The sequence below is a fragment of the Lineus longissimus genome, chromosome 8 (assembly GCF_910592395.1).
Source record: "Lineus longissimus chromosome 8, tnLinLong1.2, whole genome shotgun sequence".
Lineage (NCBI taxonomy): Eukaryota > Metazoa > Nemertea > Pilidiophora > Heteronemertea > Lineidae > Lineus > Lineus longissimus.
In genome coordinates, this window is record NC_088315.1 from 3,103,850 (window position 1) to 3,130,117 (window position 26,268).

Below are 26,268 nucleotides of genomic sequence, written 5' to 3' on the forward strand. Positions count from 1 at the left end.
ACATACCTAGAAATACCTCTGCACTGAAACTTTGTACATCCAGAACATGTGACATTAGCCTACAAGCCCTAAACTAGGCTTTTTTTGGAAATTCAGTATTGATTTTAGTTGATGCACTTGGCCTTAAAACTCACTGACACAATGATAACCTTAGTCAATGGATATCATGATAGGGAAGTTTATTTGACATGGTGATCTCATTCGGATATCCCATGGAATTCCTCTCTTATAATTAATTATCCTGTGATATTTCCAAATTAGATGCTTTCTCCAGGATCAGACGAGCAAATATGGCTGGCTACACAACTTCAGGTCCCAACATTTCCCAAGCAAAGGATACAACCCCAGGTAGAATCACTTCCTTGGACAAAAGTAGGGCCAAAATTCCCTTATCCTGTGGAGTTGTGCCGGTGAACAGTTTTTTGTTCAGTGCATGCTGGTACTAATTGCGTCGACAACTTATGCAGTTGTTCTTGAATTTGTTATGAAATCGCCCATGAGTGGTGTCCATTGATATGTTACAGGTCTGGCTGATCATCTGCTTGAGCTATTGCGTGAAGTCCACACCATCAGCTGGGCGACTTATCGAAAGGGTATGATGTATTCCAACACCCATCTTAAACGTTTCGACCAGCTCCTGACGCGTTGCTGGAAATGTTTCTTCAACTGGAATAGCAAGTCCTCTCAGCAACCAAAACAACAGCTTGAACATGTGAACAATTTTAAAGGTAATGTTGACCTCTACATCGGCATGGCCAGAAATTCTAGAGGGGGTACAATTTTCCAAACATTAAAGGGATTAGGTTATGATAGAGCAGTTTGGTAGAGTGCAAGCGGCATGATCCTTTGTCCATGTGGTTTTGCATCGAATGTCAAAGCAGAGTGTAGTCCTTTAGAATTTGATTGGCTGTCTGTTGAGTATTCTGAGCTTCAGGGCCTTTCATTTGGTACTATGAGCTCCCTTAAGCAATGCGGGCAAGGGGACAAGCATGCTACTGACCCTGGTATACGAGGATGTCTGTTGAGGAGGTAGTATTAAGTTGCACCTATTTTCTTTGACAGATTCTTGCATCCTATGCCGAGATAAAATTGTCCGCGACAGCAAACAAGAGAGTCACGATGAAGGCAAAATGGCAGCGATTATATGTAGTCTTGAAGCAATTATTCAGATTTGTAGTGACTGGGAGCCGAGGGTTAGGGAATGTGTCACAGTTTGGAAGCATGATGAAATGGATGGAAAACAGTATGTAGCACTTCACTTTGCATCTTTTCATCATTATCGTTCAGTTTTCTGTTTGTTTTCTGTTTTAATTCAGCTTTAAGAATATTAGTGATAATTTGGCATATCTACTTGATATACCACTTCTAAGAGCTAATTTTCTCCACTTTTCAGAATCTGGGGGCCATTAAAGGAGGAGTTTGATGCAGAAGGAGAGAAACTGCACTCAGGAACAATACTCACTGCGTGGGAATTAATTAAAGGAAAGATGGCAGATCGAATCGCATTGAATCTGACTTTGGAAACTTACATAAAGTTAAATCTGAGTAAAAACAAGAAATCTTAGATATGAAAAGATTTCTGACACTTATCTATAAGGTTCCCAGGGAAGATGACTTTCCAATGGAATTACTAATCCACAACCTGCTCGTTTTGAAGAAGTTTGAACCCGCCTCAGATTTTGCTTGCAAAAATTCCTGAATGAAGACTATCAGAACATTTGCAATCAGTCATAATAAGAAGTTGGCATCTACATCATGCCGGTGGTGTCAAAAAATTTTTGACATTCTCCCTTTCCTGACCACAACACGCACAATAAAAATGCCATCCAAATATCAATTGAGAAATTTTTATTTTGTAAAATTAAACCTGCTATGTATACATATCCTATGAACTTGTCCAACTTAAAATAAGTGGTCAATGGCAAGAAGAAGGTAGAAAAGACAGTTTTGAGTTGATCTCTTACATAATTATGAAAGCTGAAAGCATACTCTGGCCCAACTCAAGTTGATCCAAAATGCCAACACAAAATGTACACTTGAGGTGAGCTGGAGTGCACATGTAGTCTAACCCAAAAAAGCGCCATTCAATTCATTTCTGTGGGTGACCCAGTTCCCTCCTCTCATACAAATACATGCTCTGGACTTGACGGAGATTCAGCTATGCAGGCTGCGTGAATCAGTTGAGAGTCTTCAGAATTGGGTCAAAAAGTTCAAGTAGTCTCATCTGATGTTCTGTCGACTTCCATCTCAAAATTGGAGCATATACATGTATATAATGCTGGGCTACTTTGGACTTTGAAAACAAGCCAAAGGTTCATTTTTGAGATGTATTCTTACACAAAGGTATGAAGCAACACGTTTTTGGGACAGACTGTAAGAATAACACAACCGAATCATTCAGGCATCAGAGAAAGGTTTGCTACCTTTGCTCATCTCATCTAAATATCCAAAACCATACCCATTCCTAACAAGAACTTTTCACTTATCTAAAATTTCAAATACAACATTTCAATAAACTCGGAAAAGTATATTTTCCCTCAAATTTTCCAAAAACTTTCCTAAAACTTTGTGCTTAAATCTGTAAACGTTACACAATGCATGTTTGGACCGACACTATCAATTTGAAAAGGGCAGGGTTTACAAAGTGTGCGTAACCAAATCAATGATGATCGAAAATTATCTCAATACTTCATCTTAAAAATAATACTCTTCACCAAAGTCATTGCAATGAATTCAAAGTAGACTATGAAGCTAAGATATTTCCAACACCAAACAGTTCATGTACATTTGCTTACAACATCATAAAAAAGACCCTTGGCTTTTGCTGAAGATGCTAACTTCTACACCCCAACAACCATTGACCTATTGTGTAAACATATACAGCGACAGAAATACTCAATATCTACAAAAGTATTCTTAAAACTATATTCCTAGTCAACACTGAAGAAGTTAAATGCATAAAACAAGGCACTTTAAGTTGTTGCATTTAAAATTCATTTAAAAGTTGACCCCATAATAAAATGGTCTGCCATTTCAAAATCTCTCTCCATTAATATCTTCAGACATTCTAAAGTTTTTAGTTCCATGTTGACCGAACCAAGAGGAAATAATATCATTTTCTCTTGACCGATTATTTACATTTTCATAAACCCGAAATATTTGCAGCCATTTCAGTTTTCGGTTACAAATCTCACCGTCATGACAGTGTGGCAGCACTGTCACAGAACTCATCTACCAGACATGCTTATTATTCATCATGATCAGAAACAGATGACCTGTTTTACCTTAAAGTTACCGATACACAAAATTTATTATGACCACTTAAACCTCAGCCCCCCACTATAGATTAATGAACATGCACAATATCATATTTCCAATATTTACATAGTTTTTCATCTCGTTATATAAACTGATACTGGGCCATAAAATCCCAACAACTGAAAAACGATATTCTTTGAGACTTACTTTTACCCTGTTTTGTCACGTCTGAAAGACTATTATAACAAATACTTTGGCTCCAGTGGAGAAAAAAAGGTATCTATAGAGCCATGCTACTGATTTGGAACAACGTTTACAAAATTTTGGTCACAACATCAAGCCACAATGCACTGGACTTGGAGGCCTCCTCAATACTGTGACATGATGTTATGGTGTACACTGTTCTTAATAAACATTATTCCCAATAAGTGCATGGGTCTACATGTTCTTATGTGGCGTATGGAGATAGCCATTTGAATACCTGACTGGTGTACAGCCTAACTTATCTTTGCCTACATGTAAGACTATGGTGTTGATTGAAGTCCATTGGATGATCAGTATGTAAACTTTTTGAGAACATTTTCAACTGCAAATGTGCTATTTTTCCATAAACTGGGCAAGTGAGGGGGCAAACATGTAAGTGCTAAGCCCAGTTTATACACCTTTCATCCTCAAGTCTTTCTCTCGAAATCAAAAAATATCAGACTTTCACTGATTGTGGAAGTACACTTGCAAAAGATTCAGCAGAGGGCATTGATTTTCTAGCCATTCGGATGTGTTTGAGTATACAACAACCTATTCATTGAGCAACAAATTTACAAAACTGACATGATGATTATGAGCATTAGATAAATAAGCCATACTATTTAAGATATAGGATGTAAAGGAGACAGTCACCATTCTACAGAACTGGCCATATTTTTCCAAATTTTGGACACAAACGTTAATTCCATCGTCCATCTCGGATATTCACACCAAATCCTCAACGCATTCTCCTGTTTCGGATTCTTCCCTGTCTGCGTCATCGTAACCAATCTCCCAGGGTTCCATAGCGTAAATTTTCGACGGACAGCAATCGACGTTTTCACTTGCTGGCAGGGAGCTAATACGTTTGAAACTCAAAAGTGGCCAAACGCGAAGGAAGACGCGCTGTTTTATAAGACCCATTGGCACTGGCCCGTAATCACGCGAGTCTTTGGAATTATCTTTATTGTCGCCTTCCAGCCAGACATGACCCTTTGGGACCTGAAAATGGACAATCAAATACTACTTACGGCAAAGTCTACTTGATCATTTTTACACACTTCTTAAAATTCAAAGTCAAAATTTGGAAGTAAAGAAGCCTCATTGCTTGTTTCATTATTATACTCCTCATATTTTACTTCATCAGAGTTTCATATTCCTCAATCTGCGATGCATGTTGTAAGCAAGGGACTGAGTTACTTACGAATCTATAATCACTGTTGCCTAAACGTATCCTGTCTCCCTCGGTGGCAGTGACGCGCTTACAGATCTGTTGGTGGGGGTTTAGTGGGGACTGGCTAATGACAACATCACCTCTGAAACAATGAGGTTACTAGTCAATAGAGAGGCCTCTCACATTAGCGGTGACAAACTAAAAGATTGGTACAGAACTCTCTAAGAGATACTTTGGAAATTAGAATGAAGAATATTTGTCTACATTGCTTCGAACAAAGTGTGAAGAATTCAACTGGCCTGACCAGATGCATGTCATTAAATGTTTTAAAAATGTTGACTCTTTTAAACTTTCAAATGCCTTGTTGGTTTTCCAGGGCAAATATATAAAGGCTGCTAAATCAGAGAAGTAGCTTGTCAATGAGAGTAGGATCACTCATTTGCCCGGGTGTTGATGAGGTCAAAACCTACCTTCCAATCTTCCAACATCTCACACTCATGGCTTCAGTTAGAACGAAATCATTCGATTGGATCGTTGGTTGCATGGAAGGACCTTCACACTGTCAAGTAGAGAAAATTTAACATAAATGTAACATACATGTATAGGGATTTTATGCTGTTTGGTTGCAAGTCAAACAAAAGGTTCCTTCTTTACCTGAATCTGTCCACAGAAATCTGGCACCCAGACTACAGTACATTTCTCACCTCAAATGTCAATACTTCTTCATGAAGCCTTCATATATTCAAATTATTGATTTTTCCATTCTGCTTACAAGTTACATGCCAGGAGCAGCTGGTGCAGTTTGTGGTGTTATAAACAACAAAGCCTATGCACTCACTTAAATTTCAATATCATCTGCCTTACCTGGATAGGACCCCCAATCATCTCCAGACTGATATGAGCCAGACACCCATATTTCACCACATTGAAGGCCAGTGTCCCTGATCGCCGAAACAGTCTTCCCCACATTGTTCCCCCACTGAATGACGCACCTTAGATTGTCATGGAACGGCTCCTGAAAGACATGAATAGGTTTCACATGAGATACTGATCAGGAAATGGTTTTTTTGCAGCCTTCTGCACTCCAACCAAAAGTCAACTGGTGTTGCAATTTTTTATGTAGGACTGCCTGACTGCATCAACCTAAATCTTGCAGACTGAAGCTTTTCAGTGTTAGGACTATTGATACAAATGGGTCAGACACTTGTGGCACAATGGAGATAAAGGGGCACTTCCACTTGCCATCACTGTATGAATCACGGTCCAGGATCTTGAGTATCGTGCCCTGATTTTCTGATTTATAGACGATGAACAACCCATATAAATCGATTAACAAACACACCCTCATTGTTGTTAGGGTGTCACTCGATCGCTCGATCGTTGAGTTGCCAGTTGAGTCTGCGAGGCATAAACTGAAGCAACCCAACCAAAACATATGATGCAGGTTGCTAGGTCTGAGTGAGGCATAAACCAAAAGTCTTGTGCAATTGTGACTGAAATCGAAAAAAAGAAGCCTACCTCACAACTGATATCTCAGTCCTTTTAACGGCTCACTAATCACCAAAAGAATGGGAAAATAACTTCAGTTGTTCTGTTGTATAATGATCAGCAAACTCAAATTCAAGGTGGATCACACATACATACCACAGACACAGCTGGGTGCTTGCAGTCAAAGTCCGGACTGAACAGTCTATTTGTAAACAAGCTCGATGGAGAGCACATTGTCATATTTCTAGGAACCAATACAATCAGCCAATCAGAAATGAGATAATGGGGTTGCTCAGCTGCTGGCCGAGTGATCAGATTGTGAAATAGAACAGTTAAAGTTACAGCTCTGTTCGGGGTCAGGGCAGCCCCCAGTGGTCAGGGTCGGGGCAGCATATAAAAAGACATAAGGTTACTGTCAACCTCTTTAATTTTTGCGGCAACAGTCTTTCCAGATTTTCCAGCCATTTATTCCAGAAATGGATGCACCTTCCTGAGCCATCAGTAAATATAAATGGCGTTCCCCTTTGAAATCAATTATATTGATTGCATTGTATGTAGCTCAGGTAGGCCAAGCGCCAGTAAATGCCAATCATACATCATTCTGAAATAAGAGTTCTGAGAATGCACCAGTCAGAAGTCTAGATACATAAATAATTCGTCTGAATCCTGTTTTTTTGTGCAGTTTATAGTTCATGGACTGACATTAACAATGCAGGGAGAAGAGCTGCAGCCGTGCATGGACAGCAACATCTGGTTCTGCAGGCAGGGTGTTCTGGTGACAAATATTTGTACTCAATTAAGGAGGCAGGTTTCACCATCACAAACGAATAATATTTGGTGAAAAAAGGACTGTTTCCAATAATACTTCCAAGTTCTATTTCTGATTAAATGTTATTGGCAAATGAAAATGATGAAGAATTATTACAAATTTGAATGAGATCTACAACATACCTTCAATCATAGAATGAAAGACAGTTGATGAAAGGTGAAGGAGCTTCCATGCTCACTCACTATGATCGTGCAACTGCAAAGCCCACCTATCTTCGAAACCTGTAGTATACACGTCAAAATGATGTGCAAAAACACCCACTCATACTCGTCTTTATCTCTCAGCTAGATTTTTTCGAGAGTTTACACAAACATAAGGCCTGCACATGTAATTGTGTACGCAGTAAAACTTTCTAAGTACTGGCTACAGTTCAGAAAACGGTACATGTACCTGTGTGTTCTTAAAGGCTACCTTTTCCTACATTCTAAGAATAAAGGTACTCGGAAAAATGAAATTGAAATATGCACTTACATCAATAAAACAATACAATGATATTAAAATGAATGATTGACCTCCCCAACAGGTCAATAGCAGGCTAAACTTTGATCTGAATGAAAGTAGACAGAGTGCATATGCATAATGTAAACGTTGTGATCTAACCTGGCCCTGCAGTTTGATGTAAAGAAAATGAAGAACTGGAATAGTCCAAACAAGTCATTAGTCAAGGCAAGGCCACTGCCCACACTGACTTCATGCACTGGCCACTGCACTCAGCACTGTCAGTCACAGTGTCAGTGTGGATCTGGACTGTCCATGCTGTCCTGCCTAACAGAATGTTTTTACTTTGAAGTGTAAGTGGCTGAATACACTAATCCTTATCTCTGATTGTGAAATACGGCTAGAAAACAGAGGGAAAATAGTAATTTAGTGCTGTTGTTTACCTTCAGAAAAACCAAATTTGTTTTGCTATGGAGGCTGACATCTTTTTTCTGAAAGCCAATCAAAACGAGTTTTGTTTCTGCCCTTCGGTCAAATATGCCGGTTATTCGTTGCCAAGATGGCAACTTTTCATTGGTTACTATGTTCCACGTGGCTTAGTTGTCGTTTCTGATTGGCTAATATTTCTGACAGCTCAACTTCAGCTTATTTTACTTGGTAAGTGCTGTGAATTTCAGTCTTGAAGTTTTCATTTTCATCACCAATCGGCTGGCCATTTCGTATTATTTTCCGCCTACAAACTACAATAAAGTGCTCAAGTACAACCGTGCGTTCATATATCTGTGATTGCAGGGCTTCTGTTGTCGGCAACAACGCTCTTTCCAAAGAGGTAAGGTGGTGCTATTTTTAGAAACAAACCCACAACGTGGCACTTCTCTCTGCTTTTCTTTCTTCTTTACAAGTCTTTTACTTCTCCTTATTAGTTTTGTTGCTTTTCTTTTGCCAATTCTATTTATTTAGATTGCTTCTTTGACAATGCTGTCTGTTAATCTTTGGCTGGTTGAGATCAATGGTTAGCATGTAGATGTAAAGATGTTTGTTAGTGCAGGGCATATGCCATGGCAGGCTTGATCTATGATCTTGGGCAAGCAACTTGTATGCTGTAAGACATGGTCAGATTTGACTGCAACAATCAACATTACCCAAAATAGACCTTTACGAAGAAGACGGAATGGGCGCCAAAACAAATCAAATGCGCACACTTGGAACACGTGAAAAGCAGTGAGAATCCTTCGGTCCCTGCCCGGTAGGAAGATGTATCATTTCCATGCCAATCAATTGTAAAAGTATGTGTTGGTGAAGTGGCTATGGCATTGTGATGTAACATTTATCACCAGAAATTTCCTTTTGAACTGAAGATGGTTTAAATTGCTGTACACTCAAGGACTAGTTACCCTCAATGTGAACCCCTTTTTTGATAATGATAAACAGGCTGCATACTTGAGAAGCTTTACTTTGGGTCTGGTCTTGTGCAATCACTGTTAATGTGGCATTGAATAATTAGGCCTAGTCCTTGTATTTTGAACAAAGAACAGTGCCAGTGCCACTCAAAACACTGTCATCTGATTGCAGACATGGACTCATTCATTGCCACAAATGTGTAGATCTGGTGAACGAAAAATAAAGTGTGCCATTCGTTCCTCCAGAATGTACACACTTTTGTAGTCTTCAAAGCTTGTCATACTTTAGGCATTGTTTGTTTTGTGTGTTTTCAGATGATCTCCTGTTCACCGGCCATGAAGCTGTACGTCGGCCTTCTGGTAGTTGCTTTCTTTATGGGCTCGCTCTCCTCTGCCATCCCAAGAGACGGAGCAAAAAGAGTCCTTGATAAGGTAGATAACAGCTTGATGCAAGGGTAACCTTAGAGTTAGACTCGGTTACATTTTCTTTGATTATTCATCCCAAGGAACTTTTGAATCTTTGGAAAGCATGTGGGTGAACACAAAAAGAAACCTACTGACCTAGATATTTGTGTTGTCATTCTTGACCACGTGGAAGTTTGTCTAAGGAAATGAGGTGCCACCTTCACTTGCTTCATTCCCATCTCAACATGACTGACCTAGATACTCCATAATATTTGTGTTGTCATTCTTGGCCACGTGGCAGTTCTAAGGAATGCTGCTTCTGTCTGGCTGCACTGGTGATGACTTCAAGAATCTTTGGGCTTGGAATGTTTGACTTGAACCTGCTGCCAGCCAAACCAATACGTGGCAGTTCAACGTCAGAACACTTAAGTTATATCTGGGCTCTACCTAGTCTTAAGTTAAACTAAAGGAAGAACTGCAGCTAGCGTTTTGTAATGATTTCATAATTTGCATTTAAATTATGATTTCAAATACTAGTACATGGCAAAAGTGTGTGTGTGTGTGTGGGGGTGATGACCCATTTTACTTCTTGCATGCAATACCTGTGTTCTTCTTCTTCAGCCATTGAGTGATGAAGAACACTTTGAGAATGGTGAACACAATCCAGAGTTTGACCATGAGGCATTTCTCGGGGAAGATGAAGCAAAGGAATTTGATGAGCTGTCGCCAGAGGAGAGTGTCGACAGACTAGGGTGAGTGTTTGAGGATTTACAGTATGATTCAAGTAGTGGGAGGAGATTTTGAAATGTATGAGCAAGATCAGCGGTCTTATTTTGAAAAGTCATTCAATGCTGATCGTGGTACAATTGTGTTTGGATCATAGGTATTGACCCTTCAGCTGACACTAATGTTAATGTTTAATCTGATGAGTTTCATAGGCACCTTTCAGAGAGGCTACGTTTTGGTGTTCTTGAAAGGGTGGAGTCAGACCTGAAAATTTCTCGATTTTGTGTTGCACAAACTGAAGTTTAAATCTATTCTAATTCTGTTGTTTTTGTTGTAGAATAATTATAACTAAAATTGACAAGGATGGGGATGGTAAGGTGACAGAAGAGGAGCTGAAAAATTGGATCCAGTATGTCCAGAAACGCTACGTGTTGAAAGATACAGAGAAACAATGGGAAGAACAGAAGGCAGATGGCACCACACTAAAGTGGGAATCATACAAAGATACTACATATGGACCAGTGACAGGTATGGAACTGCTCAACACTTTCCCAAGTAAAAGTACTCTTTCCCTGTTTCCGCTGAAAAAGAACTATCATAGATATCTGTCCCCTCTTCGTTCACAAATGAATTGTTGAAATTGATCGCTTTAGGTGTTAGATTAGTTGAGCATTACATTTTATGCCAGAATTTGCAAGTAAGCATTAAAGATATTTTGATTATACAGCATCTTGGCTAGAAAATGCATGGCAAACCTGGAGGTTGAATAGAAATATCATTGATTCCAAGCACAAAGATTCATTATGAAGTATTCTATTTTCAAGAAGAAGATTTAAAAGATCAAACATACAACTACAAAGATATGATTGAGAGAGATGAGCGACGATGGAAGCGTGCTGACAAGGACAATGATGGTCTCCTATCTAAAGAAGAATTTGCCGATTTCTTACATCCTGAGGAAGTCCAACACATGAGAGATATTGTAGTGCAGGAAACTCTAGAAGACATTGATAAGGACAAAGACGGCCATATTAGCTTAGAGGAATATATTGGTGAGTGGTTAACATCATCAGACCGCTATGATGATGAAATGTGCAGGACACTGGATTGTTCCGAAAAAGGAAATACATGTATCAGCACATTGTAAATGCCCATTCACTGGATTGAAAGCTCTTGTTCAGTAAGTTTTCAGAATTCAGGTCCATATCTAGTATGTTTCCCTAATTGCAGCCTAGTTCTAGTACATGTAATTGGTTTGGAAAAAACCTGTCTAATTTCTCCCAAAGCTTTGACTTAAGTTTTTGATATCATGCAGGTGATATGTGGCCCAACAAAGGTGAAGAGGAGGAGCCCGATTGGGTGAAGAAGGAGAGGCAGCAGTTTGCCGACTTCAGGGATAAAAATAAGGATGGGAAATTGGACAATGATGAGGTGGCAGATTGGATCATTCCACCGGATTATGATCAAGCTGATGCAGAGGCAAAACATTTGATATATGAATCTGATGAAAATAAGGTAAATGGTGTCTTTATCTTTAGTGTTGATTACCTCTGTGGATAAAGGTTTTGGGTTGCAATACAAAAAATACATGCATACCTGGACTGGAGAGGAAGTGGCTACACAAAAGAAACAGACGAAAGACTAAAATCTCTATGTTCCCAGTCATGTTTTCTGTTCTAAATAGTTGCAGAAGTCGAAATTGCATGAGAAGAAGACATCTTTTTCAAGATGGCCTCAAATGAAAACTCTTCTGCCAGCACTACCATACAATGACACAACATGTCTAACTTCTAGTTTTACATTTCAGGATGGCGTTTTAACAAAAGAGGAGATACTGAATAAGCACGATCTCTTTGTGGGAAGTCAAGCGACTGATTTTGGCGAGGCTCTCACAAAACACGATGAATTCTAAGGATGTCGATACTTAGGTCCATTGTATTCCATCCCATACTACTAGACTGGTGCATACATGTCTCAATGAATCTGTCTGAGTTGGGGTTAGGCAATACGAATTTAATTGTTTGTACAGGCTGGTACAGTAGAATCTCTTTTTCACTATTTGGTGATGTCATCGTACATGTCAAAAGAAGCTTCTACTAGGCCGTGAAACCTCTCAGTTTGTAATTGTTTGGTGATAATTTTGGTAAATTTTTTTCAAATTAAAAACTATTAGGTCTGAAAAGGTGTTTAGAAAATTGAAAAACAAGCAATTTAATTGGTGTAGCCTGTACAGCCGATAGTTTCCTCAGTCTCAGCCTTGTCTTTATTTCTGTAGCGGAGGGTTTATTTTTGCAAAGCATACAACCTGCCAGTCGGAGACATTTGTATACAGGTCGTCCCAGAAATAACCCTTTATAATCTTCTGTTCAGGCTGTAGATTGTTACAGAAATGGACAAGACCAAAAGCTATAGAGGGGGAAGATGGTACCTTCTATATCATTTCATGGGTAGCCTGGAGAAACCTTCAATGTCAGTTTGATGGAATCGACAAGGTCAACAAATTCTATGGTGCTTAACTATTCCATCTTTGTTTATTCTTATGGAAGGAGTCTTGAAATTTTCCTAGATGGTAAAGACTCTACGCACATGGCGAATGTAGTTGATTGTTCTGTTTTGTGTTGATCTAGGTTTGATATGAAACAAAAACAGTAGACGTTGGAAATGAATTGTCCTAAATTCCTTCAATCTTGGAGAATTTCATGGCCTTCTCTAACTTTTTAATGCAGATATGAAAGTGTGTGAGATGCGAGTCCGTGGACTTCATGCATGTGTATTTCTGTACTGAAGCAGTTATTATAACATTGAGTTGCACTTAAAAAGCACTTTATGTTTCAATTTTATAAAGATATTCAAAATTTCATTTTTTACTTTATTTTGATTTATCAAAGTTTGCATGTTTTTCATAAAACTCATCAAGGTCTGTATAAGTAATAATCTGAAAAATCCTTGTTTATTAAAAACTGTGTTACTGCAATTGTCCTGAGAAACAAGTTGTATCTAAGACAACATATGGTTATTTCAGACAACTATTTGATCATGAAGATTGACCTTTAGAGACTTGTTTTCAATTCGTTGAAACATTTTGTAAGTTTTCGAGAAGCTACAACTCATTCGCAAGATTTTATACAAAATGAGTTGTTGGTAAGTTTTAAGTAAGAAAGATAATGTATATATGCGCTTGGAGGCTATACAAATGTCAGTTCTATCTATATTTATTCAAAATACTCATGTCGAATCATTTCGCCGTCAAAAAGATCGCCTGAAAATCTCTCTGAAACTAGTCTTCCTTTCCGTTCTTCATTGAAACAATTCACTTGCTTCAAATTGAGAATTTTCATTATGATATGTCAATTGTTCCGTGAATGACACAATTGCAAAAGTATTTAAAACATCTCAGTTTTCTTCCCTGATCTCTTTCAGTATTCTTCTGTATTCTAAGGCAATTCAATTTCGTGTTCAGAACTTTTGGAATAGTCACCATCTTTTACTTCATTGGCACTGGCATTAAATGCTTGAATTTAATAGTAAAATACCCACAGAGATTATGACTTAATTTGAAACAGAATTCATGACATGTTCATATATATGATTTACCTGGTTTGGCCATTAAATTAGTTGACTTCACATTTTAATTTCTACTTAAAATTACTATAATATCAATACTCTGCCAAAGATCAAATTTTAGTTACGTTTGTAAGTGATTCTTCTTTCGTTCCCAATTTTAGTACATTTTGAAATCGATTAACTCTTTGGTGCATTGTTGTTTTTTTGCATTTACACATGTAAATTTTGTGTTGATCGTTTTTGATGTCAAAGGAAGAGTATGATCAGGATTTCTTCAAAACGAGTGGTGATTTTGTATACACACTGTATAGTTAGATGATTGGATTAAACATAATCATGATTATATGATAATTAGTTAACAATAATAAATATGATCCACATGTATCCCACACCTGAGCTAAAAATGGCCTACCATCTCACTGCAATCACTTCTCAGGTAAGCCAGGTTGCTTGAACAATACCGTAATCAAAAATGTTAGAGAGATTAAAGAGTCATCAGATATAAGAAATGGAACCTGGTTTTTACGTTATGTAAAATGTATTGTAAAGTTGATGATGATTTAATCTCAGTCTTGGGATACTTCTGTCTATATTCTAAATTGTCACTTGATATTGTGTGACTGTTGTCTCCAGAAATGTCTCTCCCACCTCCAAATACTCACTTGTGATAACTTTTGACATTGATTTGTGTTTAGCGAGTTCTGTTGCCATTTTCACTCGGAGGCAAAAGCAGAATGTCATGGTAACTAACACACTCCTCCCCGTTGATAGAGTTGATACCGTTAAATAAATAAGCAAGATCTTGGGCCACCTGTGATTAAAATGGCTGCAGAACTCTCGACTCTTCATTGAAATAACTTCCAATCACTTTCACAAACAAAAGATGTGATGTTATTCCACTTCAGTACCAGTATCAAACTTTTTAAGACAATATTATTCTATAGTGTACAGCTTCATGACAATAAAAGCGTTTTCCATAGATTTATCTCTCACTTTCTCATTTGTCAAGCTGATTGTTCTTAGAAAGATCAATGCTGGAGATAACCGAATACTGCTTAATCCTACTTGGGTTCCTTGTATCTGATACCTGTGGATATGTCCGTTGATCAGCTAGTGCCAACCCGGTCACTGTCTCCTTAGTGGTCAGCCAAGATGTTCGACCTTTCAAGAAATCTCTGCCAAGATTTTGTGTTGCCTGAGACAAAGTCACAACCTGTCCGAACACTCAAGGGGTACACCAACCTTTAAAGTAATTTATATTGCCTGGGACAACGTCACAACCAGAGATGATTCTCCAGCAGTGAAACCTTGCATGCAGATTGTGACATTGTCCCAGTTATGCCAAGAGACCAAGTTGTGGGGATTTGGACAAGGTCAGCAAATCACTTGTCCCTATGGTTACAAAAGCGGCTAGCAGACGACCATCCTGAGAACAGGTTTTGGCTATACTCCTACCTTATTTGAAATATCGAGAGTGGGAGTACAAGTACATTATTGAAAATCACTGGTACGTCGGGATGGCAGACGATGGCAAGTGATATATCCAAAGGCTCTCTCGCAACATGCCTTGTTTGGAACAACATGGTCCACAGCATGCATGACGCTGTTGGTTGGAACTTGTCCGAAGGTTCTGTTATTATGGAGCGAGTTTTTTTCAGCACAACCATCCAAACTTTGTCAGTTGTGATGTCTTTCAGCCGTGGCATATCCAGGGGGGGGGGGGGGTTGTGCTATGGGTTAGGTGTCTTGTTCAAAGACACAAGAGATAAAACGGCAGTCATCCTTCCAACAGTCACGCTCACTGCCTCCTGACTTATGATAAAACTAGAGGAGAAGGGATCAAACAAATAGAATATTCCTTTATAGGACATTTATTTCTGTCATGATATCAGCAAGACACAGACGTATTGTACTAGATAAAATACATTAGCTTAGCAAGTATAATGTACCTCTTAAATTACAAAATATTCAATAATCTGTCCATATAGAATTTATAAATGATAACAAACAAAATATCTCTCCACCCTGACCATGAATGCAAGTATCAATTTGTATTTTCTATTCTCCCTCCTCACGGGATCAACACTTTGGATGGACTGAAATACATCTTGAAACTTGCAAAACCAGAGGGAATTTTCGATGAAACAATGAAACGAATTCAGCAATAGAATAAAATATGTTCCCAAAAATGTGACACAGAATTCAAATTTGCAATAAAAAGCCATGAGATAAAGCGGCCTTTTGATTATCAGGCTTTTAGGCCATACAACTCAGAACAGTGTCGTGGTAACCAGGGCAAGCATCTTGCAGACCAGACTTAAATCGTGATTTGCTGATGCCAAAATGACTGGCAACCAACACAACTATTGAAGTTCCAAGGAATATTTTGCATAAATCACAAACATTCTAACAAATAAAGCAGAGCAGTGAATATGTCTGGTGCTCTCCTCCCTCCCCAATTTCATATACATGTACAATCTTGCCTTATTGAGCAATATCGCTATCTAGCTTTCTATCTCACAAATAAAGCTATTTCCAGCAGATATAGATAAATATCCCCACATGTACCTCTTTTGGAAGACTGCATCCAAGCTAGACTTGTTCTAAAATTTCCCAAAACTGACAGCAATGCATACATAATTCAACCTTAACACAATCAGTAAATAAATATTCTATCCATCAATATATCTATTAATATGGTAGAGACTATCATATAGACTATATATTGGCTTTAAATATTCACATAAAACATAGAATAGAATAGTTACTGAGGGTAAAATTTAATGAAACATAATCAAAATATACAAATTATTGAAAGACTAATATTGGAGTAAAGGTATCTCAAACTTGTGCTGCTTTTGCCAGAATATTTGCTTTGTCCAGCAATTGCCTCGAGCAAAGAATTTGCCCAAGGGTTTGAAGACAACATGTGTTGTAGCCAACTGGACTAGTGTGCTCAGGCCTATACTATCCAGGAACATTATTTATTGGCAAAACAGGCTGACCCAAATAATAGCATGCCAGCAGTGACTACCTAAATACAATATTTGCAAAAGCGAGTTCCAAAGATCCAGATTACGTGCAATATAGTGAGTGATGTGAAAATGGAATGATAAATGAACAATGATGTTCTACAAAAAAGATTGGGAGTACCCTGACTTATCCGACACAAAGTTGCGAGAAAAGGAATAAATAGGGTCAGAAGGAAACAATGTCATAATAAATTTAAAAAACCTCGAAAAGAAATAAGACTCCTTTTACAAACCACTACAGTGAGTGAGACATACATTTTGTTTTGAAGTTGATAGCCCATCAGCAACTTTCTCTTTTAAAGCACCACAGTAATAAATACATTTCAAGCTAAAACAAACCACACTAAATGCAACGGATTTTGGAAATGGCAGTTCTCCAATGACTTCACAACACAGGGTTGGCTCTTTGAATTTTTTCCTCCTAGCCACTTTTTAGCCAAGTGGCTGTCACTTTTAGCCATATTGAGTCAGCTCTAGCCATTGCCGATCGTTTGTCCATCTTGGGGCCGACCAAGCCCACAGTAACAAGTGCGAGAATGGCAACCCGCCAGCACAAGACCAGCAAATCAACGAACGATTCGAGGAACACGTGACCGGAGACTCCATGGCAACAGAGCGAGCGGGAAACCAGTCGATAATGTATGCGTAAGGCGACCGGCAGCGCCGCCAAAACCACTAGCGGCAAGGGGTAGAACTACAATGCAGACGATAGCAACCACGTGTGATAGCGCGGCCGCCCGCAAATATGATAAAGTTTGACTGACTATCGATCGTTCCTTGGTGCATTGGGGTGGAAGTGGATCTTTTTGATAGACTTTGATCAATTTTCGCACAATACTATTACTCTCTCGCCAAATCATCGCAATTCAAATTGAATTCGCAAAGTTTTAGCCAGACATTGTTTTACATTCGCCACTCATATGCAGCATTCCAAGTGGCGAAAATGCCAACGGGCGCGCCAACCCTTCAACACACTTTTGAAGTTTCATAGGGAGCACTGACAAAAAAACCCAAATTCTTGGTTTTGATATCTTTGATTATCTATTATCTAAGATATGCAGCGATTCAGCATTCTGCTAGAACATTGCAATGATAGAACTGTTTCCCCAGTGGCCACGGTTACACTTTATTAAGTCGCCAGTTGTAGTCTCGATACTTTATCTCGACTTTTCCCTCCTCCTCCAGCTTTTCTAACAGAAGACTGATTCCGTACTGGACATCTTCACATACATATGACATTGCCCATCTGAAATGTAGAGGAATTGAAATAGCTTAGGGACAATTTCAAACTATGAACAGGTCTGGAATCACCTTGGGTGGAAAAGGGAGTCATTTTCATTGCCTCTGACCTTATTGGAATTGAAGACTCCCTCACAACTGTTCCAGCAACAAATTGTCTTTCATTAGAAAATTCAGGTAATCGATCACTGGAATAATCCAGTGTAACTTATTTCAGGCATTTATCTCTCTCATGGAACTTTTCTCAAGAGTCATAATAAAAATTGAATTCTGCTCAACCGAACATGAAATCTACAGACCGAGCAATACATCTTGGTTACCTGATTGCATCAACATCTGTCTTTCCAAAGTCTTCACGATACCATTGGAAGATCTTTGACAATCCGATCTCATTGAATTTGATATGACACGTGACCTCCTGATGACAAAAGTTCTTGGCAGCAGCCTCGAGAGCTCGATCAAGATTTTTTTCAGAGTAAACGTTAATTGCAGGACAGGACTGGAACATGAAATGTGTAAAATATAGAAAAGAATAGAACCACCAAAGCAGATGCCATCTGTATTAAAGGCGCGATGGAAACTGATATACTGTATACTATATTGTAGAAGGCGACTGGGTAGCTTACAGCTTAGTAATAATGAATTTTTTTAGTCAGTAGGTCCTTTGAAGCAGTACATCCTCACCAAGGACACTGATTTGCGTACCAAGTTCATCAGTTGGTAACTTCCTACATGCAAAGTTTGCTTGTCTAACATGATTTTGAGATGGTTCCTCACCTTAGCACCACAGACAAGAGCAAAATGAATCCTTGGGTCAACCTCTTTCAGTGCAAACTTCAATCTTGGGTCGGTGTTGCCAAACTGGGGGTGAGTGGAAGCTGGATGGCCTCGGTTAGCTGCAGAGAAATCAAACCATTCATGTAAAATTATGATGTTTTTTCCCAACTTTTTGTTCTTCAATTAGTATTTCAATAGATGTACCCTTTTGTTTTTATTAAACGCCCTGTAGCTGTATATAGCCCCATTAAGTCATCCAGCACCATACTCTTGATAATTTTCTGAAATGCCAACCATTACTCTGCACAACCCATACAGTTTCAAGAGGATGTTTTATGTCAAAGGCTGTGTTTAGGAATGGCAGGGTTAACTCCTGGTTGCCATGGACACACATTTCAATCGACAACTTCCTCATCAAATCATACCTAATTGGATTTTATTGTCCGTGAGGAATAGCAATGATTAGCTCAATCAATAATGCATCACTGATCACAGTGGCCAAGTCTCTCAATCATTATATTATGTCGGAAAACAAACACAGCGTATCAACACAACCCTGCAATGGCTCAACGATTTATAGGAAAAGGTTGCGGCCACATCTCAAATTCATTCCTGTTCACTTTATCACTTTCACAATCATACCTCTTAAAATGCCATGTTCAATATCGTCCAACGTGAAGACGTAACCTCCGATATCATACGCTGTCGACTTCCAGAACTGTTGGATGTTCAAGACGGATGTAGGAATCTCATCTAGGTCAACCAGGCCGTGGATCGTTAACACATTATACACATCTGAACCTTGGTCAAGGAATGAGACGATAGAACATAATACCAGTGAAGAATTTTCACAAATGTGCCTCCATATGGAATGTATAAGTTTAAGCACTACAACAAACATGAGGAATGCAATGGAAATCTGACCTGACTGTCAATAAGTAAAGATCTGGCATTCAGGAAGAAGGCAACGATAATTGATAACAGCATGTTATGGAGCTACTAAATGGAGGATCAATATGTCACATGTACAATAGCTGAACAGTATATATGACCAATGTTCTTTAAAAGGATACTTAGAAACAAAACTTTCCGTTCATCCACCGACAGTGGCTCTAAGTCTATCGTCTTCAGCGAAGCAGCCATTTTCTTATATTCGCTAAAGATGGGTGCTTTCTTCAGATCATTGTATTTGACCCCCGCACCTTCAGCATCCATGAACTCTCCCTTCATTCTGGAAAAAGAGTTTTACTTTTATACATTTCGGATGTGCCAATGATCACAGGTGCATGAAGATACCAGAATTATAGCAGTCATTCACTGATTCAGTGCTGAATTAACTGATGTGCGCACGCAATCGAAAAAATAATCCTCTTAATGTCTAATCATATCACTGTTATTTTATGACCACGTACGCTTGGCTGACACTGACAGTGACTGACACAGGTCTGTTTTTTCCTTATACTAGTTTTAGTGCGTTTTGGTTATGTGGGGACTGAGTGATCCTCGCTAGTGATCTGTTGATTCGGATATCATCACAGGCCTGTATCCAAGACCTCACGTGTAAGGGCAGTCATTACTGGCAGAAAAAAACAAATATTGTCGGTACCGCAGGGGTTATTTTTTGATACATCCCGTGGAACAACAAAGTCCTGTCAAAATTTTTCATTTTGTGCAGTGCGGAAAAACTAAGAATTTTTAGAGAAATTAACTAAGGAGAATCGGTTGCTTTTCTCACGTACCTGAGCATCAACCTTTGCAAGTCTTGAGACACCTTCACAGCTGAAGTGGAATCCTCAGGGGGCGTATCTTGGGCATTTAAAACCCTCACATTGGGGGTAGTGGGTCTTTCCTGCTGTGCCATCTTGGAAATCGGTTATCAATCCGTCGATACCAAAATAGTTAAAATTGATTCATTCAAAGATACACATAGTTTGCCGAATAGTCAAATAAAATTACTATCACCTATTGTATTTTGACTTATGTCGATGAAAATTCATGATTTCTCTCGCCGTAGTTATAGATTTAGTACTTGAATCTATGGCGAACTCAGAATCAACTACGAAAACTCAAAATGGCAGACGAAAGAAATTTTCGTTCTCATTATTACGACAAAGTCGGTTTTAGAGCCGTCGAGGAGAAGAAATCAGTCGAAATATTATTAAAGGAACAAACCATAGACAATTCTAAACTGTTTCAATTCGTTCTGCGGTTTCCACTTATCTCTGCTTATCGCCTGACGGTGTGGAAATATCTACTTGGTGAGGTCTTAAAAAAAGGGAAATGTAGGCCTACATCATCATCATCATCTATTAGCCTAAATGTCACAGATGTTTTATATTATGGTCCAAGTTTTAATGAAATAGGAATGGAATTGTGGGAATGGGAGCAAATTAGAATTGATTGTCGGTCTCTTCCCCTTGACTTATAGTCATGTCAGTTTATTGAATGAATTCTAGACTAATAGAGGATCGCATCCTCCTGCCCCCTCATCCCCCACACACTTGCAGCATGCAGCAATGGGGTACTTATCTCCAATATGAGACGTTGCTGTTGCTGTCACTGTCGCGGCACCCTGTTTGACCATTTCTTTGCATCAGTTCTTGCTGCGTCAATGCTAGTAAAATTGCATTGTCTCAGTCATGTCAGTGCTACAGTTTATGATGTAATATGAGGAAGGCTCAGGCCTTGATAGGGAGCTCTTCGTTAATAGGGCTGGTGAGCGAGAAGACTCGGTGGTGGTGGGGGGGTTATATAGTTAGGATGATGCCATCATGGCAGTTTACCGAAGAAGCAGTTGGCTAGCACACAATGTCAATGATTGATGGCGAGTAGTTGGTGGGTGGGAGAGGGGGGATATAGTTAGGATGATGCCATCATGGCAGCTGTCGCAGTATAGAAAATAAGTGGGGAGAATGTGGGAAACTAAACACAACAGGAGAAGGATAGGTATTTTTGCCCGGAGATAAGCATAATGATCCCAAGACCCAAGTGTAATTAAGATTTATAGGGAGCTCTTAAGCGAGCTTTATGGTTAAGGGTCGAATGTGTGCGTGTATACCGTCAACGAAAAAAACTTGACCCGCTTGACCGGAACCAGAAAACCTCTGCACCCAGGTGACATTTTTGCACGCGAATCGTATACGCTAATGCACAGCAATTTACCTGGGGAGAGATTTTCTTTTTCCAAACAATTCAGCGGGACGCTGCGATGTTTACGCGGAGAAGCCGCTGTTCGGTTGAAGATTTCGTCAAAACAGGGCCGAATCAAAGTGTGACGATACCCTGGGGCGAATCGAAATGCATTAAACAACAATCTGCATTGCTGCCAGAGATCATTTTTCTCTTTCCGCGAAGAAATCGTGCTTTGAACTGGCAAAATTCCGCAAAAGATTTTCCGTCTGCTAACTTTTCCGTAGTTTCAAGCGCACCAACATGATCGGTCCGGGGCTGCCCGTTTCGACGACGATTTCGTCAATACCATGGGGTGTGACAATATGTCGACGGTCTGGTTCCATTAATAATGCAATAATCTTGAAAGTACATTGGTCTCAATGTCTATTTCCCCGTTTCCATGTCAAAATCCTACCTTGAAACCTGAAACCACTCGTCCACAACACAAGCCATTTCTATTTTCAGAGAGCGCATGCGCACTAACTCAAACGCACGCGCTGACCTCAGGTCTCACTAGCCGGTGCGGAGGCCAGGCCTACCTGCCTCCAAAAATGACGCGACGTCATTTCATGCATACCCCTGTTCCAGCGGCTGTAGACTTGGCAGTACCTTACTCTCACACAAACCTATACATTTCTGAATAGCTTGTCTCTTGTAGAATACATCTGACCAAGTTTCAACGTCGTCTAGACATAGAGTAATGCATAGACTGATGTAGCACAATGCATGAGACACCCTGTATAACGCAAATTTGAAAAATGTCACCTCTATGCCTTATAACTTCAAGATTAACACCTGATCACCACTGGCTAGTGAGACCTCAAACTATTCAGGACGGGGGGGGGGGGGGGGGGGGGGGGTTGGCTAAGGTCTTTTTGAATTAGAATATAGATCTTAATTACACTTGCGTCTTGGGTTCATTATGCTTATCTCCGGGCAAAAATACCTATCCTTCTCCTGTTGTGTTTAGTTTCCCACATTCTCCCCACTTATTTTCTATACTGCGACAGCATCTATTGGGTCAACTGCCATGATGGCATCATCCTAACTATATCCCCCCTCTCCCACCCACCAACTACTCGCCATCAATCATTGACATTGTGTGCCAGCCAACTGCTTCTTCGGTCAACTGCCATGATGGCATCATCCCAACTATATACCCCCCCCCCCCCGAGTCTTCTCGCTCACCAGCCCTATTAACGAAGAGCTCCCTATCAAGGCCTGAGCCTTCCTCATATTATTCTAATTCAAAAAGACCAACGTCGCCTAGACATACAGTCATGCATAGACTGATGTAGCACAATGCATGAGACACCCTGTATAACGCAAATTTGAAAAAATTTCACCTCTATGCCTTATAACTTCAAGATTAACACCTGATCACTTGGTCAAACTTGGTCAGATGTATTCTACAATACAAGAGACATGCTATTCAGAAATGTATTGGTTTGTGTGAGAGAAACGTACTGCCAAGTCGACAGCCGCTGGAACAGGGGTATGCATGAAATGACGTCGCGTCATTTTTGGAGGCAGGTAGGCCTGGCCTCCGCACCGGCTTGTGAGACCTGAGGGTAGCGCGTGCGTTTGAGTTAAGTGCGCATGCGCTTTCTACGGAAAATTAAAATGGCCAGTGTTGTGGACGAGTGGTTTCAGGTTTCACGGTAGGATTTTGACATGGAAACGGGGAAATAGACATTGAGACCAATGTACTTTCAAGATTATTGCATTATTAATGGAACCAGACCGTTGACATATTGTCACACCCCATGATATTGACGAAATCGTCGTCGAAACGGGCAGCCCCGGACCGATCATGTTGGTGCGCTTGAAACTACGGAAAAGTTAGCAGACGGAAAATCTTTTGCGGAATTTTGCCAGTTCAAAGCACGATTTCGTCGCGGAAAGAGAAAAATAATCTCTGGCAGCGATGCAGCTTGTTGTTTAATGCATTTCGATTCGCCCCAGGGTATCGTTACACTTTGATTCGGCCCTGTTTTGACGAAATCTTCAACCGAACAGCGGCTTCTCTGCGTAAACATCGTAGCGTCCCGCTGAATTGTTTGGAAAAAGAAAATCTCTCCCCAGGTAAATTGCTGTGCATTAGCGTATACGATTCGCGTGCAAAAATGTCACCTGGTTGCAGAGGTTTTCTGGTTCCGGTCAACCGGGTCAAGTTTTTTTCGTTGACGGTATACACACACACATTCGACCCTTAACCATAAAGCTCGCTTAAGAGCTCCCTATTATTGTTCTTTCAGGTGTCGTACCAGTCTACCAAGAGATTCATGAGTTTGTGATGGAACAGCGCAGAGAACAATTTCATGACCTGAAACATGCTTTAATAGTCATGGAGAAAATTGATGAGAAAACACAACCATCTGCAGTATTCCTTCAAATGTATCTCATCAACGAAGGGTGCTTACCTTATGATGAAATTTGTATGGTGGGTGTTTCATTGCATTGCACTCTCTTCCAAAAAAACCCAAAAACCATATTAAGTAATCTTATTGAGTATTTTGAAATCTTTTAAAATGGGATAGAGTGAAGTTGGCCTGGTACTAAGGCAACTCCCCTTCGTAATTTCTCTTATGATGTACAGTGGAACCTCCCTTAACGGCACCTCCCTAGTAAGGACAACCTCTGTATTAAGGACACTAGTTTTGGTCCCAAAGTGGGACTTTTCATTCAATTTGACCTCTCTAATCAGGACACCTCTCTATTAAGGACAGCACTTCTCAGTCCCAAGGGTGTCCTTAATAGAGAGGTTCTACTGTATTTCATCTATTGTAGCTTCAGGAGCCAAGAAATCAAGCATTCATGGCTATTACAGACTCAGTGTCAGAAATCTCATCATCAGAAGTTGAGACTTTTTGGTTGGCTGTAAAATTCTTCCAATATTTGGACAAGTTCAAGTCTTTTATGCAGATATTGGTGAGTTAATATCAGTACAGAAGCAAAATATTTCTCAATTGACAACATTGGAAACTTGGTGCAAACCATTGTCACTTTCTCTAAGCAAGACAAACTTCATACTGAACCTACTGCTGTTGTACTGGGTTGCTGGGAATTTTTCAGGCACACAAATTTTATTCAGTTTTGTGTTGCAGCCGCAGCGAACGGAAGATTACCTCAAGAAGGAAGATAAAGATGGAACCCTTTTCAACCATTTACAAAAGTTACACGTTTTCGAAGTTATTCCATTACAACACTGGTTTGAGTGCTGCTTTGCTCGGGTGTTGCCCGAAGACACATTTGAAAGGTGAAAAACAAGAATACATGTATTATGTTTTTACAAGTCTTTTCAGGACAACTTCACGCCATCAGTGTATCTGAGGTGCCATACCTGATTCCTGATAAAGCTATATCTACCGTATATAAAATGAGAATAATTAGTTGCCAGCGATGGACTCCATCCTCCTCCATGGCCAAGACTGAGTCACAATTAACCCCAACTGTAATGACAAACGCGGATAAGGCTCAAGCTTACAAAAAAATTTTAAAATCTGTGATTCTGAAGCAAATTTTCCTGTTTTTTTTTGTACATGTATCTTCATCTTTTCCAGAATTTGGGATCGTGTTCTTGGCGGATCATGTAAAGTCATGGTGTTTGTTGCCGTGGCAATGCTGTTAACTTATAAATGGACCATCCTCAACATGAACTCAGCTGAGAAGATTATTCAGATGCTGGAGACAGATGTAAGTAGCAGCTACTGCATTGTTAGATGTTAAACAGTAGATTGCTCACAGCTGCATGTTGTTGGGTGCATAATTGAGTCCTTTACAACTATACGCCTCTTATAAATTGTTCAACAAATGTATTTTCTCTGTCAGAGCGCAATGAATTAAACAATATTGTGTTTTTTTCAGATTTCAGTAGACAGTGGTGAAATGATTGTAAATCATGCGTTAGAACTCTGGCAGAAATATGGACATCAGTTGTTGCCATCTTTATCCCATGCGGACTCGCCAGTACCCGATGCAAGACCAAGCGCATGATGAACATTTCATGGAATCTTGGAATTAATCTGTGATGTTGGATTTTTATCTTAGGATCTAGTTTAGATCCTGCCCAAATTATTCCAGTGGTGCACAATACGATTATTGTTACACTGTCGGCCTTTCCTTCCAAAGTGCTTTGTGTTGAAAAATACAAATACATGTAATCTTGGCTGTATATTATGGTCAGTGGTGCTTATGCTATGGTTGTTATGAAAAAATATAATTGTTACTGTGACTGTAAATCCTGTCTTCCTCTTTATGATTTTTGGAGTTCGAGTTGCCACCCACCTGGTACTGTTACGTCCCGAAAATTGTGTATAGGTTATATAGAATTCAGTTGTGGAGGGTATTCCTGATAAGAGGGGAGCTTCTGCTTGACTCAAGAATATTCCAATGTGACCTCAGAATGTCTGCGAATCACGTGCAAGTCTTCTGCGCCTCTTTGGCATGGAACTTGGTCCAGTTACTGCAGTAGCATTGTCCTGAATTAATCAACTAAAATGCTAGACTCTTCAAATCTTAAGG

General features: G+C 39.6%; 5 protein-coding genes across 11 annotated transcripts; 3 read left to right on the forward strand and 2 right to left on the reverse strand.

Annotated features, from left to right (window-relative positions):
* Positions 1–3: 3 nt before the first annotated feature.
* On the forward strand, positions 4–1,854 carry LOC135492522 (uncharacterized). Its single transcript, XM_064779035.1, has 4 exons — positions 4–348; positions 525–728; positions 1,063–1,243; positions 1,394–1,854. The coding sequence occupies exons 1-4, from the start codon at positions 291–293 to the stop codon at positions 1,563–1,565; spliced, it is 615 nt and encodes a 204-aa protein (XP_064635105.1). The 5' UTR covers positions 4–290; the 3' UTR covers positions 1,566–1,854.
* On the reverse strand, positions 1,834–7,930 carry LOC135492523 (mitochondrial inner membrane protease subunit 1-like). 5 transcript variants are annotated; one of them, XM_064779037.1, is made up of 5 exons: positions 7,874–7,930; positions 5,540–5,690; positions 5,146–5,234; positions 4,706–4,817; positions 1,834–4,503 (listed from the first exon to the last, which is right to left on the reverse strand). In XM_064779037.1, exons 2-5 carry the CDS (start codon positions 5,642–5,644, stop codon positions 4,228–4,230), a joined length of 582 nt encoding a protein of 193 aa, XP_064635107.1. In that variant the 5' UTR covers positions 5,645–5,690; positions 7,874–7,930; the 3' UTR covers positions 1,834–4,227. The 5 variants fall into 5 exon arrangements, with proteins under 5 accessions (XP_064635107.1, XP_064635110.1, XP_064635108.1 ...); XM_064779040.1 differs by lacking the exon at positions 7,874–7,930 and adding an exon at positions 7,593–7,716; XM_064779038.1 differs by lacking the exon at positions 7,874–7,930 and adding an exon at positions 7,115–7,243.
* Positions 7,931–8,053: 123 nt separating this feature from the next.
* Positions 8,054–14,504, forward strand: LOC135492227 (calumenin-like). Of its 3 annotated transcripts, none has more exons than XM_064778532.1 (7): positions 8,054–8,087; positions 9,146–9,262; positions 9,857–9,987; positions 10,299–10,489; positions 10,786–11,013; positions 11,277–11,476; positions 11,769–14,504. In XM_064778532.1, the coding sequence occupies exons 2-7, from the start codon at positions 9,146–9,148 to the stop codon at positions 11,871–11,873; spliced, it is 972 nt and encodes a 323-aa protein (XP_064634602.1). In that variant the 5' UTR covers positions 8,054–8,087; the 3' UTR covers positions 11,874–14,504. The 3 variants fall into 3 exon arrangements, with proteins under 3 accessions (XP_064634602.1, XP_064634601.1, XP_064634603.1); XM_064778531.1 differs by lacking the exon at positions 8,054–8,087 and adding an exon at positions 8,094–8,259; XM_064778533.1 differs by lacking the exon at positions 8,054–8,087 and adding an exon at positions 8,094–8,259 and having other exon boundaries at positions 10,789–11,013.
* An 876-nt stretch (positions 14,505–15,380) lies between these two features.
* LOC135492501 (uncharacterized) lies at positions 15,381–20,434 on the reverse strand. The gene is made up of 6 exons (XM_064779014.1): positions 20,313–20,434; positions 19,647–19,804; positions 19,216–19,368; positions 18,574–18,692; positions 18,117–18,295; positions 15,381–17,803 (listed from the first exon to the last, which is right to left on the reverse strand). Exons 1-6 carry the CDS (start codon positions 20,432–20,434, stop codon positions 17,677–17,679), a joined length of 858 nt encoding a protein of 285 aa, XP_064635084.1. The 3' UTR covers positions 15,381–17,676.
* A 200-nt stretch (positions 20,435–20,634) lies between these two features.
* LOC135492347 (TBC1 domain family member 7-like) lies at positions 20,635–25,971 on the forward strand. Its single transcript, XM_064778759.1, has 6 exons — positions 20,635–20,831; positions 24,003–24,187; positions 24,535–24,675; positions 24,852–25,003; positions 25,308–25,440; positions 25,612–25,971. Exons 1-6 carry the CDS (start codon positions 20,645–20,647, stop codon positions 25,738–25,740), a joined length of 927 nt encoding a protein of 308 aa, XP_064634829.1. The 5' UTR covers positions 20,635–20,644; the 3' UTR covers positions 25,741–25,971.
* Positions 25,972–26,268: the final 297 nt, after the last annotated feature.